Here is an 18,414-nt window from a genome sequence, read left to right as displayed (position 1 = left end):
GCTCTTCCATCCCAGCAGCATCTTTGGTAGTGGTGGTCACTGCTGGGACTGCACACAGCCCAGAATAGAATCATGAATGTCACCCTCAAACCAAGTAAGTTGGGCTGGAGTCACTGGGGCCAGTTAGGCAGGCCCCAGAGAGGTGGATGGTTGGTGAGGACAGGGGGGAATGTTTCCGCAGGGCTGGCCCTCACTGGACCACAGAGTGGCCGAGGAGGAGAGACCCTCCTCCCACCCTGAAGCTGCAGGAAGGCCACCAGGTTTTACTTGGCTGTCTCTCTGTGTGCTGGAGGGTCCCCCACACTGGTAGGATGCCAATGATGGCTGGAAAAGGCCCTTAAATGCCCTTCCACACCCCCCTCCTGATTCTTTTCTCTCCCCCACCGCTCATGCCTTCCACCCCACTCTCCAATAAATTTTACCACTAGGTTATCTAATGCCCCTTTAAAATTAAAGCCTTTCATTTCTAGTAACATCTCTTCAGTCCCTTCAGTAATCTCTCTATTGTCTTCACTATAAAGAACCTGAAGTAGGTTATTTTTATCTCAGTGGGTATTAACAGGATACCTACATCATGTTTTCCTTCCCCCTTACACCTGGATAATGCTGTTCCCCTATCCCCACCATCACCCCCCTAACTTACACTTGGATTGCATTCTGCTCTTCCTATTTCCTCTTGCACCCGGGTCACACTGTCTCCTAAACTTGTACTGCATGTAGGAATGGCAGTGAGTTGGGGTGCTATTGAACATCAGTAAGGGAAGTTTGGAAGTCCCAGCACAGGCACTGTGTGCGCATATGACACGCAATGCAATCTGACTGGAGGAGTTCTGTGCGTACATGTCATCGAATGATCTGAAAACCGGAGGCTCAGATTCAAAGTCACTATTCACTTTGATTCTTATTTTACACAATAGAAAACTCAAATTAATGCTAAATCACCATTTGATACTGCTGACCCTTTTAACAGTAAACCCCATACATACTATCCACAGAATTCAAAACATGGGAAGCAGATTAATTGAGGAGTTCACATAACATAGGACAGAAGAGTTTTACTCAGCTTTACCATAAGTTTAGAATACTAGCTTGAACTGAATACAGAGACCCTGGAAGTGTAATACTAACCAGCCTCACTAGGTTATACAATATAGGATTAAGGTGAGCTCCGTCTTCTAAAGTTTTGCTTGATTACACTTTGGGAGCTAAAAGAAGTTGTTTGGAGAGAATAAATGGATTGAGTTGAACCCACAATGAAGCAGATTGTATGTAATTTGTGGAAGAAATGAGATAGGTAGGCTAAATAATCTTTTCTTCATTTATGCTTTCCAAGATATGTTTTTTTGGATTACACATTGCTAACTTTAAGGGCAGTGCAGAGGGAAACTGATAGTGTATTTATCATTTTTGATCCATATTGACAATCACAATAGAAGCTTAATAAACAGAGGAAACTGTTATATTTTGGGTGAGTTATTCCTTTGCAGTTAGTAAATACTAGGGCTGCATTTTACAGGGGGTAGGGGTGGACGGCTTGCCACCCCAGAAGGAAATCAGTCAGAGGCCGATTCGCTCCATGCCAGCCTGCCCTGTGGGTGGGCTAAATTGGTGGAGAGTGGGACTCCCATTCCTCGCTGGGGAAGAAGTCCAGCGCCCAGGAGCTGGCAGTGCAAAGAGCTCAGTAATGAGCGCTGGCGGGACTGAGTCCAGTCCCAAGGAGAAGGCCCAATGGATCCCAGAGTGAGGTAAGTCCGTTAAGTTCGGGGTATTGGGCAAGAGGCGATGGTGTGAAGGGCTGGGTTTTGGAGAGCAGGTGGGTAAGAAGAAACGGGGGTACTATTTTAGGAGGGCTGCCCCCCCCCCCCATTGCACAAGGGGTACCCCTGAAGATAGTAACCCCCTCCTTCCCACCCTTCAAAAAACTTTAAAAGTATGCCTGCCCACTCCCACCCAACTTCCCATGCCAACCATATCATGGCATGGGCAGTGTTTTAATGGGGCCAATTGGCTTGTTAACAAGTTCAATTAGCACTTAAACAAAAACAGAAAATGCTGGAAAAACTCAGCAGGTCAGGCAGCATCTGTGGAGAGAAACAGAGTTAACGGGGAGGATTTTACTGGCCTACAGGAGTCAGGAACACAGCGCTGAGGTCAGTAAAATCACAGGGAGTCACGGCAGGTTAGCTCCCTCACCATGTCCCGTTGTCAGGGAATTTTAACCGATGATGGGGAGGGCTTCTCACAGGCTTCCCATCACAACGAGGTGGACAGCCAATTTCAATTAGCAAAAGTTCTAAGGGCCTTTCAACAGGCCATTGGGATCTTGATGAGGCGTATCAACACCACCAGCACTCCCTCTCAACCTCCCCTTCCCCCCCCCCATCCCCCCCAACTCCCACCACCGAATGGAGGGGCTACCAGCCGACTGCAGGCAGCCTCCCAGCAGCAGCCCGGGGTGGGGGGGGCAAGTTTTTTTAATCAAAGTGGGGACTGTTGGCAGGGAGAGGCAGCCCCAGTGACCTCAGCGATTTGCTCAGAAGGAATTCCACTCCAGCACTTAAACTTTACTAAAATCTAAAGGTGTTGGATCTACCTCGCGATTGCCTGTGCTGCCTTTGCATATCTCAGCTGTGACCACCGCTCCCGTTGCTGCTGAGCTGCAGCTACCTCTGATCGGGCTGGGGACACTTGGGGAGCAGGTGGTTGTCCTGAATAGGATGGCGACCCTAGCAGGAGCTTGTTAATGAACTGCCACTGGTAAAATTGAGGGGGAAAGTCCCGCTGGCCATCCGCGTGTGTTGCCAACACGTATTTCTGACTGTGACTCAACTGATAAATTTTTAAAAACGTTCTTTAACGGGACGTGAGCACCGCTGGCAAGGCCCAATTGCTCCTGAACTGAATGGCTTGCCACACCATTTTGGAGGACAGTTAAGGGTCAACCACATTGTTGTGGGTCTGGAGTTACATGTAGGCCAGACCACCTTCCCTAAAGGACATTAATGAACCAGGTGGGTATTTACGGCAATCGACAAATGTTTGATGGTCACCATTACTGAGACTAGCTTTTCAATTCCAGGTTATTGCTTGAATTCAAATTCCACCAGCTGCTATGGTGGGATTTAAACCCTTGTCCCCAGAACATTACCCTGGATTACTAGTCCTGTGACATTATCACTGCACCAGCATCTCCCCCACATTGCCCCATAATGCCCCACCTCTCTACACCACCATCTCCCTCATATTGCCCCACATTTCAAGTTGATAACACTTCATCACAACTTTAGTGTTTCTCTCCACCGATGCCGCCTGAACTGCTGAGTGTTTCCATCATTCTCCAATTTTAGTTCAGATTTCCAGAATTTGCAGCATTTTGCTTTTGTATTCCCATGAGCAGAGTGCCCCACGCTGGTCAGAATTTTGAGCAGGCAGTAGAAATCCCACTGCTGGGTCTGAAAGAAGGGACCGACCCTGCTTCAGTGATCTGGGCTGCATTTTGCGAGCGGCGGCCAATTATGTGCGTGAGTGGGCCATGAGGACAGGTGGCACCATTGCCACTGGGATGACCATTGCTGTCAGGGGGCCCTTCCTTGGGCCAAAGAGTGCCCAAAAATGAGGTCCCTGCCCCAGAGCCCACCAGGAGAGTGCCAGAGTTTACCTAGTAATAGTGGGCTCTCCCATCGCAGATAAAATCCAGCCAGCTGTATCTTCAAAACGGAGCAAAACTAATACATTTTAGGCCGCTCTGACATTTCAATAAAGCAACCTACAACAAAACAGAATTGTTTGTGAAACAGAATAACTTTCAATGTGAAATATGCCTGGTTACTGCAACAAATTATTCTTTAAATTTCCCTGTACCTGGATTTACAATTTTGATGTGATAACATGCATCCAAAAACTTAGTCTGCTATGCTACACATCTAAATCACATCAAACCAGTTACTTGCCATAATATAACTTGCTTAGCAAATGGAACATTGCAACACAAGTTACTAGCATTCTGGTGATATTACTCTGTACTGGCTCATTGTAATGGACAATGTATTTGCTACCCATAGATTTGTCTGAAAAAGTGAGGTCTTGTAAAATAGTACTTGGAGCTAGTGTCAGATGTTGCTGCATTGTGTTTTTCATGTTAAGTAAAATTAATAGCATATGACAGCGGCCTTACTTACATTCTAAACTTAGCTTTCCTATGGCTCATTGGGTAAATGTACAATTCAGTGCAGTGATGGGACATGCGGACCAGAAAGATCCCAAATTTGACCCTGGGCTAGTGCTTATGGAGCCAATCTCAGCCAGGGTATATGTGGGACAACTTAGCAACAGAATGGGAAATATCAGGCTGAGTTCCTGGTTCTGATCAGTATCGAATGACTCCTACATGTGGATTACAGATGATATGAGGATTGAATTAGGCTGGGGTGCTCCCAAGCCCCTCCATCTTAGCCACTGACAAGCAGTTCCTTGACACTTTCTATCAAAGATCACACATGAACTTCAGGACTGGACCTAGCAAAGACCCATGGATTCAGCACAAATCTGTATCTTGAGCAGAGAAAGGAAGCTTGAACGAAGAGATTTCACTCTTGCTGGTTTCATGGCAACATTGATGATGGCTGTTGCAAGTATGTTCAGTGGAGATTCCAGACAAAAAACACACTACTTGCAGGGACTAGTGACACCTATTTCTCAATTAACAAAGATACCCTCGCAAGAAAGAAATTCCACTCAAAGGAATCAAAAAATCACTAAAAAAAAGCAATCACCAAGGTTAGTTATGTTCACAACTTTGATGCTAAATTACTGAAAGATTAATTATCACTTCTGGAGTTTTGGGTAGGCTAAATTCTAGATACAACATGCTCCAGAAAATGACATTTTCCACTTCCTATTTCCAACCACTGACTCTCCTCCTTTCTTCTGCTAAGGTGCTCACTCATTGCTGGTGTGCATTCTACAGTGCCTGACGGGAGAGACATGCATGATCTTATCCAGTTTACAAAGGAAGAAAGTAACTATTATTCATAATCCTAATGAGTGAATTCGGACAGGCAATCCAACTGGGGGTAAAAAAAATCACACCCAAGATTAATTCTGTCCTCACCCAATATTCAGTGCTCAATGGTGAGTGATCAAGAATAAAAATCCTGCCCGATTTTCCAACCCAGGAAAACTGAAGCTACTTGTCGCACCTTTGCAGCTGCTCTGACTGAAATCAGCAGCGATCTCAATGACTCAGCTGCTCAGTTGCTTGATGAACTGATGAAGAACCACTTTAATGTCCAGATGCTTTACACATGCTAATGGTCTTCAGTACACAATGGGATCCCTTAAAGATGAGAGCAACGACAGTAGAGAAAGCCCCCAATATAGCAGAATTTTCATTTCATGTCTTCACAGTGCTCGGCAGTACAAAACATGTCAGAATTATTCACAAATCGCTGAATAAAGAAATGGCCCAGATTCTGCAGTTGTGATGATGGTGGAAACTGTCAGTGTTCACTATCGTTCTAACTGTAAAACTTACAGCAACTTCTGGCTTTTGCACATGCACTGTTAAATGCAGAAATCCAGAAGCTGCTGTCACTGATTCCTGGCGCCACACAAATGACACAGCTCCAAGAGCAGATCAGAGACTGAAAACTCTGCAGCAAGTCACTCACTTCCTGATTGCCAAAGCCTTTCCACTATCTACAAGACCAAAGTCAGAAGTGTGATGGAATACTCTTCACTTGTCTGGATAGGTGCTGTTCCAAAAGCATTCAAGACGTTTGGCTGCATCCAAGACAAAGCAGCTCACTTGACTGGTGCCAAATCCACCACGTTATACATTTATCACTGGCACAATGTGACTATAATGTGTAACATCTGCAGCAACTCAACAAATCTTCTTCATCAGCACCTTCCAACCCACCGCTCCTACTGTCTAGAATGGTTGTTGCAGCAAGTGCATGGGAACACCACTACCCACAGGGCAGAATCATCCCAGATCTGCACTAAGTGCAGTAGCAGGCAAGAAAAAAATGTTTTACCCTCCAGCCACAATGGCGGCTTTTCATGTCATATCGTCCCAATCCCGCCTCATTAATCATGCATTCCCGTTTCACTGGCAGGCAGCCTCGGTTCACCCATCACACCGTCACTTCGCTGCTTCCTCACACCAGGCACCTGATTTAAAGTAGCAGCAGTGCATACCTCTCAGTGCTTCCAGCCCAGGACTGTTGCACAGAAAACATGGTCCCGAAAGGCAAGGAGACAGCAGTCCCCCGAGTCAGTGATGCATCCCTGGGATGACTTCTGGACAGCACTGGAACCTGGCGCGATGACCTCTATCCCCGCCCTGGCTGCAGGAGGCCCATCAGTGTCACCACTCCAGCTTGGGAGGCATTGGCAGAGGTAGTCAGTGTCAACGCTGCACACAAGAGGTTCAACGTCCAGTGCAGAAAGCAGATGAATGATCTCATCCGTGCTGCTATTGTAAGGCAACCGTCTCAACACTCTAAACTGACACACTCACGAGCCCATCACTCATTCACTGGCATCTTATTCACTGACAGATCAAGGGACATCACCACTCACTCTCTCATACACACCCTCACATCTCCATCTGGCCTCATCTCCTCTGGAGACTGTCTCCTCATCCTTCACCCTCTTGAGGTCACTTGCACAGATCAACATGTGCCACACACACCCTGGATACCCCCCTTCCCCAGTAATGTCCTAGCCCTGCAGCCTTTTCCCTTGCCTGAGGCCACTTCTTCCCCTTTCCCAAGCAAGCCATAGCCCTGAAGCCATTGAAAAGCCACCCCTACCTCAAGGCTGGTCTCGTAAGTAGGGCCTGACCATACACCGCCCTAAAAGTGATGTGGTGCGGCCAACTAAGCCTGGCGCTCATAGCCATGAGTGCTGCCTGAAGCAATGTAGACAAGCAAACCTCGAAGTCCCAAGCAAAGTGCAGCTCACCAGGTGCACGTTGTTTATGTTCAATTGTGAAACACGTCATTGTGATGGATGGGTGATTCTAGCAAGCTGGATTTATAATGATATACAGATGTATTACAATGAAGTTCCTGACATTCAATGGCGGGAAACACAGTCTGCCATTGATGGGCAGAGCAGACGATTGCAAACTGGTTTCACAATGTCATGAAACTGATTTTTTGGTCTTCTCACCGTATTGTCCACTCATGCCACCAAAGACACCTGCCACCAATGGGTGTGGAACATTCCAAATGTTTCCCTCCAAGTAACACATCATTGTGACTTGGAAAAAGATTACCATTCCTTCATCGTTGCTGGGTCAAAATCCTGGGCCATCCTTTTTAACAGTTCTCTGGGTATACCTACACCACACAAACCGCTGCAGTTCAAGAACGTACCTCATCACCACCTTCTCAAGTGCAATAGACATGGGCAATTGATGCTGGCCTTGTCAGCACATCCACATTCAGTAAACAAATTTAAAAAGTTGGAAATCTTCAAAATCGTTTGATTTGACGTGAACTTCTACTATTACCTAATAGCCTGTATTAGTCTTGTTGTAAAAACGCTTCAACAAGTCTTGTCAAATGAGCATAACTGGGCTTTTAATAGTGCATTAAGTCATAATTATGCCTAAACAATTTCGCTGGCACTAAAAAGTTATTTTTTTATCTGTGGAATGTCAACTGTTTTCGTTATGAACAAAAAAATCCACAGATTTTTAAAATAATAAAAATTATTTATTTTTAAGTTTATTCATCAGATTTCACCTTCTCCCTTAATCCCATGTATATATTCCCATCTTTATTTTGCTGTCTATAAAATGATTAATAAGTAAAGGATAATCAAAGCTTTTTCCTTCCTAGTTTGCTATCTGTTAGAATTCTTCAATGTGATTGGCTGTTTAGCCTTCTTGATGACATCATTGTTCCTGGATGCCCTACAGTTGATCCTAGAATAAAAATGGTGGGAAAGGTGAAATCAACGTCACAGAAATTGTTGGATCTTTGTGGCAACTTTCTTTGGAGTCAATGGTGAATGCCATCACTTGACCACTGTTCATAGAATCTGAATCCTATGTTGTACCTGAATTAATAAAGAAAATCGGGGGCAACAATGAAATGTTGCTTAGAAAATGACGCAGGTAAAGGTTCAAAAAGCACCTGGTCTAGATGGAATTCAGCCAAGAATAGTAAAAGAAATTCAATCAAGATTGGTATGCTGACAGAAAGCTGTGGAGATTAATAGATATGAGAAGTACCAGAGGGCTAGCAGATAGTTAATGTGAGTCTGATTTTAAAAAAATATTCAAAGGCATGAGCCTTGGCTTAATAAACTTATTAATTTGATACATACAGTGATAAAATTATTGAAGTTGGTGTTGAAGGAAGTGATTCAAGAGCGCTGAACAAACAGAAAGGCAATCTGTGATTAGCAAATTTACTAACTGATTTAGAATATTTCATTATGTTAAATATGGTAAATATTATATATTGAAAATTCCACAGCAGGCCCTTTCAAGGAGTCAGAAATGAAATGGACTTACCCTCATTTCTTTGTTGTGCCAAAACCTGCGGACAGGGAAATCTGACTCCAGTTCAACACTATCTTCTCGAGGGCGATTAGGGATCATCAATAAATACTGGTCTTGCCAGTGATGCCCACATTCCATGAATGGCAGGTATCTGTGCCTCTAGCAATGGATTACAGGCACCAGCCTCACTAACAGCAGCCTGTCACTTCTAATATGGCCAAAGACATTTTTCTAATTTTTTTTTAGGATCACCCATCAGGGGCGCCTAGGTCCAGCATATGCTTTTTATAGTCTTGGGATCTACACCCACGAAAAACAAATGCAGGTATAATTGGAAATAGGTTATGGTTTGAGTAGGGAATCTTATACATTGATTGGGAATCTGATATAATGCTTAGGATTCTAGTCCACATGTTTCCTGTGTAATGGAAGTTAGAGTAATGAAATTCTACAATTCCCAATATTGTTTTTTCAGGCATGTATAAGATGTGCTAACTCTTGCAGGCTGTTCACTGAAATATTGGCACTGAAGTAGTGAGGCAACATTTAAATAATTTAAGCAGTCAATCACTGCATTTGTGTAGGGGATAGCAAGCCAAGTATGGCAAAAATACAAGTACCAGCTTAGAAATGAAACTGTTATCAGCCAGAAATGGTCTAAAATCTGCCGCACAGAAACAAGGCATGAAAGCTTATTGGTCAATGCGCGTGTTTATATTCCACATGAGCCAGCTCCCAATTCCATTATCACTTCCCATCCTGCCCTGGTATTCCTCTATTTTTTGCTCAATATACAACATTCCCTTCCCTGTATTTTTAATTCTTTCATGGGATGTGGGTGTGTTTGGCATTTGTTGTCCATCCCTAATTGCCCTTGAGAAGGTGAACTGCCTTCTTTGAACCACTGCAGTCCATGTGGTGTAGATACACCTACAGTGCTGTTAGGAAGAGAGTTCCATGTTTCTGCCTCAGCAACACTGTAGGAACAGCAACATAGTTCCAAGTCAGGATGGTGTGTGGCTTGGGGGGAGCTTGCAGGTGGTGGTGTTCCCATGCATCTGCCGCCCTTGTCCTTCTAGGCAGTACAGGTTGTGGGGTTGGAAGATGCTGTTGAAGGAGGCCTGATGAGTTTCTTGTATATGGCTCATACTGCTGCCACTGTACGTCGGTGATGGAGGGACTGAATGTTTAAGGTTATGGGGGATGAGGTGCCAAGCAAGCAGGCAGCTTTGTGCTAGATGGTGTCAAGCTTCTCGAATGTTGTTGGAGCTGCACTCATCCAAACAACTGGAGAATATTCCATCACACTCCTGACTTGTGCATTGTAGATGGTGGACAGGCTTTGGGGAATCAGGAGGTGAGTTACTCTCTGCAGCTTGTTTTATTTCTCCTGATATTTGCATCCTGTCAATACTGATAACATTATTGAAAATCTTTTCTGTACTTTCTAAGGTCCTTCAATATCCATTTCTTTCATAAGGAAAGCAGAATTGCAGACAATGTGGTATAACCAAGATTTCATGTAAATTTGTATGCAGCAAGCTTATATATTCTATTCCTCCCAAGAATGAACCCCAGTACCTTGTTTGTATTCTTAATGGCCTTATCATCTTAGATTGCTACTTTTGGCAATTTATGTGCCCGTATTCCCAGAACTCTCTGCCACTTCACCCCTTTTAGCTGCTTACCCTTCAAGGAATAAGTGGCTTCCTAATTCTTTCTACTAAAATTAACCATCTTATATGTCACTATGTTGAATTTGTTACTATCCACAAAATTTGCAAGCCTGCTTCAATACCAAACCTAAAATTCCTGAGTCCAAATAATTCATGCACAAGGTAAACAACTGTGGTTCTAGCACAGATCCCCGTGGGATACCGCTTCTCATTGCTGCCAGTCTAAGGAAATTTCCCTCAACTGTTTTCAGTTTTGTAGCCATCATTCAATCAATTTTGGTACCTGGACCCTGATTCAAACTCACTCATGGATCCCTTACTGAAAGACTTTCTGAAATTCCATATATATTACATCCACTGCATTGTCCTTATTTACTCTTTCTGTTCTTCAAATAATCAAATCAGGATGATTAAAGATAACCTTCCTTTTAGAAATCCATACTATTTTTTATCTTAAACAAAAACAGGATTACCTGGAAAAACTCAGCAGGTCTGGCAGCATCAGCGGAGAAGAAAAGAGTTGACGTTTCGAGTCCTCATGACCCTTCGACAGAACACAGTTCTGTTGAAGGGTCATGAGGACTCAAAATGTCAACTCTTTTCTTCTCCGCTGATGCTGCCAGACCTGCTGAGTTTTTCCAGGTAATTCTGTTTTTGTTTTGGATTTCCAGCATCCGCAATTTTTTGTTTTTATCTATTTTTTATCTTAACCACCTTTAACTGCTTTGTTGTTTATTTAGCAAATATGTAGTATTCCTACCACTGACATTAAGTTAACTGGTCTGTCGTTCCAGGGATTAGTTCTGTCTCCCTTTTTGAAGAATACAATTATATTTTGTTGTCCACTAGTCCTCTGGCATTGCTTCATTCTCTATTGAATTTTTATGTATGGACATGAGTCCCTCTGCTATCTTCTTCCCAGTTTCCATGAGTATCCACAGTTCACTCCATCTGAAACCAAAGCTTTGTTCTCCTAAAGTTCAGCTAGTTTATCTCACATCTCCTTCCTTTCTATATTCACTGCTGTAATATCCCACTTGACATATTCTTCTATTATTATTTGCTCTGTGTTCACCCCTTCCGTGAAATTAGAGGCAAAGATTCTATTCAGGAGCCCTGCCGTATCAGTGTCATTTCCTGTGAGTTATTTAGTTCATGCTTTAGTGGCTCTATCCCTACTTAATTCTCTTTTAGGTACTATACAAAACTATTTCTTTTTCCGTTCTTTTATATTTTCATTTCATATTTCTTCTTTGCCGTATCAATGAAACGTTCTACCACTTTCCTAAACCCATCGCTTTTTTGTCATTTGCTCCTTTACTGTTTATGCACTTTTCATAAGTCTTTTTCTTTAGATTTAGTTTTGTCATCACCTCTTTAGGTCTAACAACTAGCGTTCTTCACACTCAGCTTCAGATGATCTTGCAAATCACTGATCTAATTGGCAGAGTGGTCCTAACTAACAAGCAAAAGAAAGCCTGACAGTGCTTTATACTTACAAATTGCACACTTATAGCTGGTTAACCTCTAGCAGTACCACTGTAAACACTTGAGGTTCCTAAGCTTTGACTCTTCCGACCCCTATTTAAATTTTCGAGATATGAGCAAGTGGGACTTGTTTCAATGGGGAAGGAATGTACCCTCAGTAAAAGAAATAAATAACTTGCATTTATAAATCACATTTTCGCATCCTCAGAATGTCGTAACATGCTTCACAGAAAATTAATTACTTCTGATGCATAGTAGCTGTTGTTATGCTGGGAAAGGCGGTAGCCAATTTGGGAGCAGCAACAAATGAGATAAGTGGCCTGTAAATTGTTTGGTCAAAACACTAGGAGAACTCCTTACTTTTACTTAAATAATGCTATAAGATCTTTTACAGTTTCTTCCGAAAAACAACATTTCCTAAAATAGATCACTCCCTCAATCAGCATGTGTTAGGTATCCATCTGGTCAAAAGAAAAAAATAGGGCATTTAATGCCCCTGTATTATGATTACGGTTGTCCTTCCATAGCAAAATAAAGGTCTCACAACTATCCATTACGCAGTTCACATACATAATGAAGTCACATAATAAAGTATTACATTTATTCTTGATATATGGGTGACACTGACATTTATTGCCCATAGCTGGTTGCCCTAAGAAGATCTTACCTGTGATATGATGCAGTTCTTGTTGTGATGGTGCTCCCAGTATTGTGGGGAACTCCAGGATTATGATCCAGTGACAATGGAGGAATAGCAATGTATGTTCAAGTAAGGCTGATGTATGACTTACAGTGCAAATATTTCTACTGAGGCTGCAAGTTATTCTCGGAATTGGTTGAATTGATGCAGTGTTTCCTGTGGACTGTGCATTGCAGCTTTCCTGTGCAATGGTGTAAGGGATAGATACCAACTCCATACTGAAGCTCTGATCGGGCAGAATTATTTTAAATTATTTTCTTGAGATGCGGGTAATGCTGGCAAGGCTACATTATTGTCCATCCAAAGCTGTCCTGAGAAGCTGCTGAAGGGCCTTCTTCCTGATTTACTGCAAATCTTGTGGTGATGATACTCACAATGCTATTGGGTGGGAAATTCAAGGACATTGACCTAACAACAAGGAAGAAACAGTGAATATTTCCAAGTCAGGAAAGTGTGTGACTTAGAGAAGAACTTGAAGGTGATGGTGGTTCTAAGAGATCACTGCTCTTGGCATTCTCAGTCTTAGAGGCTACAAAGAAAGAAGACACTATTGAAGCGATCTCAATGAGTTACCACAGTGTATTGTATAAATCATAAATGCTGCAGCAAAGTCTGTTGGCGATGGAGGAAGTTGAGAAATTGAGTACAGTAATGCAGATACTGCTGAAGTGAATTCCTCTGTTCTGCATAATAGAGTATTTTTGATTGTTGTTATGGCTGCATCCATGCAGGTAACCGGTGAGTATTTCAGCACACACTTGTCCTGAGTCTTATATATAGTGGAGAGGTTTTTAGGGCTTAAGAAGTGATCCAATCATTTTAGAATACAGAGCTTCTGGCCTGTTCCTGAAGCCGTAGTGTTGATATTGCTGATCCAGTTAACCTAATGGTCAAAGGTGGCTGCCAAGATGTTGATGGTGGGTGGCTTTGAGGATGGCAGAGATGTAGAAAAGTAAGGAGGCGAGGGCTGGGATTTTTCTTATTTTAGATAGCTATTATACGGCATTTATGTGACATGAATATTACCTGCAGTTTGCCAGCCCAAGCCTTGTTCTACTGTAGGCTAGAGTGAGCTACTAAGTATCTATCCCTTACACCATTCGTGCAGTCAAGCTGCAACATACGCTCTACAGGAAACAGCACTGCATCAATTCAACCAACTCTAAAAATAACTGTCAACCTCAGAAAAATCATAGAAATATTTGCACTTCAAGTCATTCATCATCCTTACTTGACCATAGATTTCCATTGCTTCATTATCACTGGGTCATAATCTTGGAGTTCCCTAAGGGGCACAATAATGGGAGCACCATCACAACAAGGACTGCAGTAGATCGTAGGTAAGATCTTCTTAAGGCAATCAGCTATGGGCAATAAATGTGGCCTTGCCAGTGTCACCCATGTACCAAGAATAAATAAAATATTTTATTATGTGACTTCATTTTTGGTGGAATTGTTAATCGAACTGAGCTAACAATCTCACTTCTGACTTATGTTGGAGGGAAGATCATTGATGAAGCAATGGATGTTAATGAAGCCACTGAAGTTGATATACATTGTTGCCTGATTTTATTTTACTTCTGCAGTCAAACTAAAAGTTGGACTAATCATCATAATGATAGGTCAAAAAAATGTAAGTATCTCCTACCTGTACTGAACAACTGTCATGTTCTGTTCCCCACAATGTCTTGCACATCGGATATATCTCATCCAGTTTGACTTGCTGGGGTCACTGCCATCAATGAAGTGTTGTAGTGATCCTTCCTGATCATATATCTGAGAAAGAGGTCGAAAGGTCAAACAGTTGATTGGATCATCAGTGATCACTGTTTTGCTGTCTCTGGTTGTATCTCTGTTCAATGTCAGACCTAGAAATTTACGGCCATGACATTTGTCACTGGCTTGTGACATTTTCATGAATCTCATAAACAATTAAAAAAGACTAACGATACTAAAATGTGGAACGACATTCTTGTTGATTTTAACCTGACCTTTATAGCAGATTTCATTATTCTACTGTTATCAATTTGCTGAAATAATGACATTGAATTCCAAACAAAAAAAGGACTATCTTTTGAACTATGTTTTCTTTTGGGTGTTAGAGAGTAGATGCAAGACCAATTGAAAATATATGGATTTTTGGTCCATGTGAGCTGCTATCTGACACTTGTTAAAATGGTTACGTATGAATTAGCAAAATATTGCCCTAGGAGCATTTTGTGATTTTTTTTTAAAAACTCTAACTCTGTGAATTGTCTAAAGGGCAAGTTTCAAATAAACAACAATGTTACTGCTTTTGCTTGACAATAATCTAAATAGATTACTGTGGTAAAGGTGATTCAGATTACTAAAATCATTTAATGTAACTATTTTACTGAGAATGCCATGCAGTTTTTATGTAGCTGGCAGACTCAAATATCATTGGGTTGAAGAAGATATATAAAATAATAATTTACAGCACTGTCACATTAATTACAAAATACAGTGAAATGATTTAGCAATCAAATGTTTACACCAAATTTAATGGAAACTTTAAAAATGTGAAAGCGATTCTTTCTTATAAATAACTGAGACACTTTAAATAATGAGAAACATGTTGGAAAGTATCATAGACCAGCCTTCAGGAATTTACATTCTTTTGTTATCTTTATAGAATGAAACAACCATTGGAGATTAAATTTCCTTTAGTACGGAAATGGATGGAGTGTTTGCAGAAAATTCCTTTCTGTACCATGTTAATGCTATCATTAAGTTACTTAAAAGAATCAATTAACCAGTTAACTCAAAACTAAGCTTCTTGGTAATGTGTTACAAGGTCTTTCAAGAGGGCATCATGCCTGCAACAGCCTTGAACACATGTTTATATCCTTTTTTTTATTTACCTCCTTGCCATGTCCTGAATTGTTTGAATTCAAAGAGAGAATCTCTGTTTTGATTTAAAAATAGTATTGGGGCTACTTGTAGTAAGGCTGCTCTAAGGGATAAGAGCACAATCACCGAATACAATGCATGTGGTGCATTATTCATCATATATCATCCATCCTGAAGCACCCTTTAGTTCTGTCATTGCAGAATCTGACTGCTTGTTTTAAAATGCATCCAGAGTTTTTTTTTGCCTCCACCACTTTATTGGAAAGTTCAGCACAAGTGTTGATCAATCACTGCATGAAGAACTTCCTGATATCAGATGTAAAGTGACCTTTCACTAGTTTCAACCTATGGTCCCTTATCCTATTTGCACAGTTTAAATTAAAGTAATATTCTATAATAAACCTTTGCCACATCATTTAACACCATAACATGATCTTCCTTTTTTGTCCATTCTTTTCTGGAGCACCAATCTCTAAACCCTCAGTGGGCCTCTGTTTTTTTCAGTGGGCTGCAGGATGAGAGAGGTAGAGTGAGGCTGCTGCTTTCATGATCTGTATGTTGCACAAGAAAATTCCGTCAGAGAAGGACAGAATCTCAATCACTCAGCTACAAATGGCTCGTTTCATTATAGCAGCAGAAATTGTGATTCATTACTAACAATAACCATCATCACCCACAGTCATATTGAGGTCTTTCACTGAGTATTCCTTTAAAAACCACCAAATTTAACATTCAGCCTGCAATGTGAAAGGGATACAATTCTCTCAGTTAACAAAAATGCTGCTCCTCAGGCAGCATGAGGTAGTCCACATATCAGTCTCCTCATATGCACACCTTTCTCCTGTAAGCCTCTTTATTATGTTAGGATTTTTCAGCCTGAATTCCAAAAAAATCCAAATTAAGCTACACCTGAAATGAAAGTGAGTTTCACAGCTGAGTGGTCATTAGAGCATGGTTTCAATAGAAGATGCTGGCAACAAGGATCATGTCATGAAAGTCAGTTTGTTGACATCCCACTGGTCTTTCATCATGTTTGGCACCAAGACCAATAAGACCCAAGTTTATGGTAAATCATGGTGTTTGGATTCAGTTCAGCTTCAAGATTATGAACAAAGCATGGGCTTTCAAGACAATAGCACAATAAAGGGGTTGGGGTGACATAGGGCGGAATCATCCCATGTTTGCATTAAGTGTGGTAGTGGGTGGGTAAAGTGACTTTTTACCCGTTGGCCGCAATGGTGGGTTTTCATGCTGCATCGTCCCAATTCTGTCATATTATTTATGCGCTCCCGAGCAACACGGCGGTTTGATGGTGGGTGGGCTGTCATTTGCTTCATCATGCCGGGCGCCTTTTTTAAAGTCCAGCCGCACGCACAGCTCAGTGCATCCAGCCCACGGCTGCTTGCAGGGAAGATGTCCACGAAAGCCCTCAGGTTTAATGATGCAGCACTAGAATGCCTTTTGGATGCTGTGGAGGCCCATCGCGATGTCCTCTAACCCTGCTCTGGGCGCAGGATGGGCAGCGGCGTGAGATGGTGGTCAGCACTGCAAAAGAGGACAGCCACCCACTGCCACTACAGGATGAGTGGTCTCAACCGTTCTGCCAGGTTAACTCACGCTTCTCGTCACTCTCAACTCGCGCGCTCACAAACCAATCGCACATCTATAGGGATCCCATAACACCACTAACTCTCACACACACCCGTCACATTTCCATCAGGCACATACCCTCTCAAAACCACATCCTCATTCCTGTCCAGGGCTCCGCTCACCACGCAAACATTCCGTGCAGTGCCATGCATCCTGCTCACACTCTATCTGTTTTCACACTGGAGAAACCTGCTCACATCAGCAGGGCAAGGCCCGCATACTGGGGGTGGAGTGGCCCATATTAGACCCCTCACTCACTTTGATGAGCATGCCATCATGCTGACTGGTAAGGATGTGAACCCTGTCTGTGGTAATGGCAAGGTCGGCAGTGAACACCCACCCAAGGATCTTGAATCACATGATCCCTCCCTCAACGCAACGGTGAGTGGTCTCTCTCCTGTTTTTGAACCTGCTGCCATGCATACTTATTTCTACCTTGGTTCACAGGGAGCTCTGTCAAGTGACTGACACTCTCAGCCAGTCCCTCAGCTCCATCCACATCCTCATCTGCAGCCAGGGGGACTCCTCCTCCAGTGAAGAGGTGAAGATAAGCAGCCCAGGAGACCCGTCACTGCAGAGGGAGCAGCCGGCCCACCAATGATTCTGAAGGGAAAAGTGTGTGCGTGGCAGGGCCTTTTGGAGCCTTGTGTAAGCACTCTCGCACTTATTGTTTCACACTCATCTCAATGTCCTGAGCAGTTTGAATGCTGCCTTCTGGGGTTCACTTTCAGGTGTCCATCCCAGCTAACCTGCATCTCCGCCCACCCACTGACCACATTCCCATGCAGCAGCTGATCTCGCCATGACTTGTTCCACTTTCAATTTAGACAGCATGCTGCTAATTTGGTTTCACTTCCGCCACCCCTGTCTTTACCCTCCCCCAGTCACCCATTTCCTCACTGTTGACCTCTCTGGCATCACCTTCCACCTCCCCTTTGTTACTCACCAGCTACAACTCTTTTCCTTCAGGGATGTCCGGACGAATGTGCACGTTCCTTTCCTTCCTGAAAATCCCACCCCCATCCACATTCACCTCCCCTACCTCCTCCTTCCCACCCTTAGGGTCTGTGTCTGCCTCCACCCAACACCTTCGCGCTCCCTTTTATCACTACCATCGAACCCTCACCCTCCAAGCTTACCACCTCATTCTGCCCTCAGGCATTCTCACCGTTCCTCCATACCACACCCACCCTTAATTCACCCCCCAGGGGGCAGACAACCCCTCCTGTGCAAGTCCACCTGCACATCCCCCTTCAGCACCCCTTCCCCCCTCCATACCCTTTCCCCAGTTCTGTACCCCTTCCCCCCTCTGCACCCTTTCCCCCTTCCACAGCCCTTCCCCCTCGGAACACCTCCCCAACCACCCCCGTAACCCCTTCACCCCCACAACCCCTTCCCCCCACCAGTCTTCTCACACCCCTGGCACCCCCCGCTTAGTCCCTCCCCATTCCCGACTCCTTCCTCCAGCCTTACCTCTTCCTCCAGCCTCTCTTCTTCCTTTAGTCTTA

The 18,414-nt window shown here is 43.2% G+C and overlaps 1 protein-coding gene across 1 annotated transcript in view; it reads right to left on the bottom strand.

The window, feature by feature from the left end:
- prdm6 (PR domain containing 6) overlaps positions 1 to 18,414 on the bottom strand; it is a 296,418-nt gene that overhangs the window by 96,377 nt on the left and 181,627 nt on the right. The window contains exon 3 of the mRNA XM_041186944.1: positions 14,034 to 14,161. Within this exon, the coding sequence (XP_041042878.1) occupies positions 14,034 to 14,161 (128 nt within the window). The remainder of the gene's footprint in view (positions 1 to 14,033; positions 14,162 to 18,414) is intronic.

Source organism: Carcharodon carcharias, chromosome 4 (assembly GCF_017639515.1).
Source record: "Carcharodon carcharias isolate sCarCar2 chromosome 4, sCarCar2.pri, whole genome shotgun sequence".
Taxonomy (NCBI): Eukaryota; Metazoa; Chordata; class Chondrichthyes; order Lamniformes; family Lamnidae; genus Carcharodon; species Carcharodon carcharias.
Note: the sequence above shows the minus strand (reverse complement) of the source record. Positions and strands in the feature narration are given on the sequence as shown.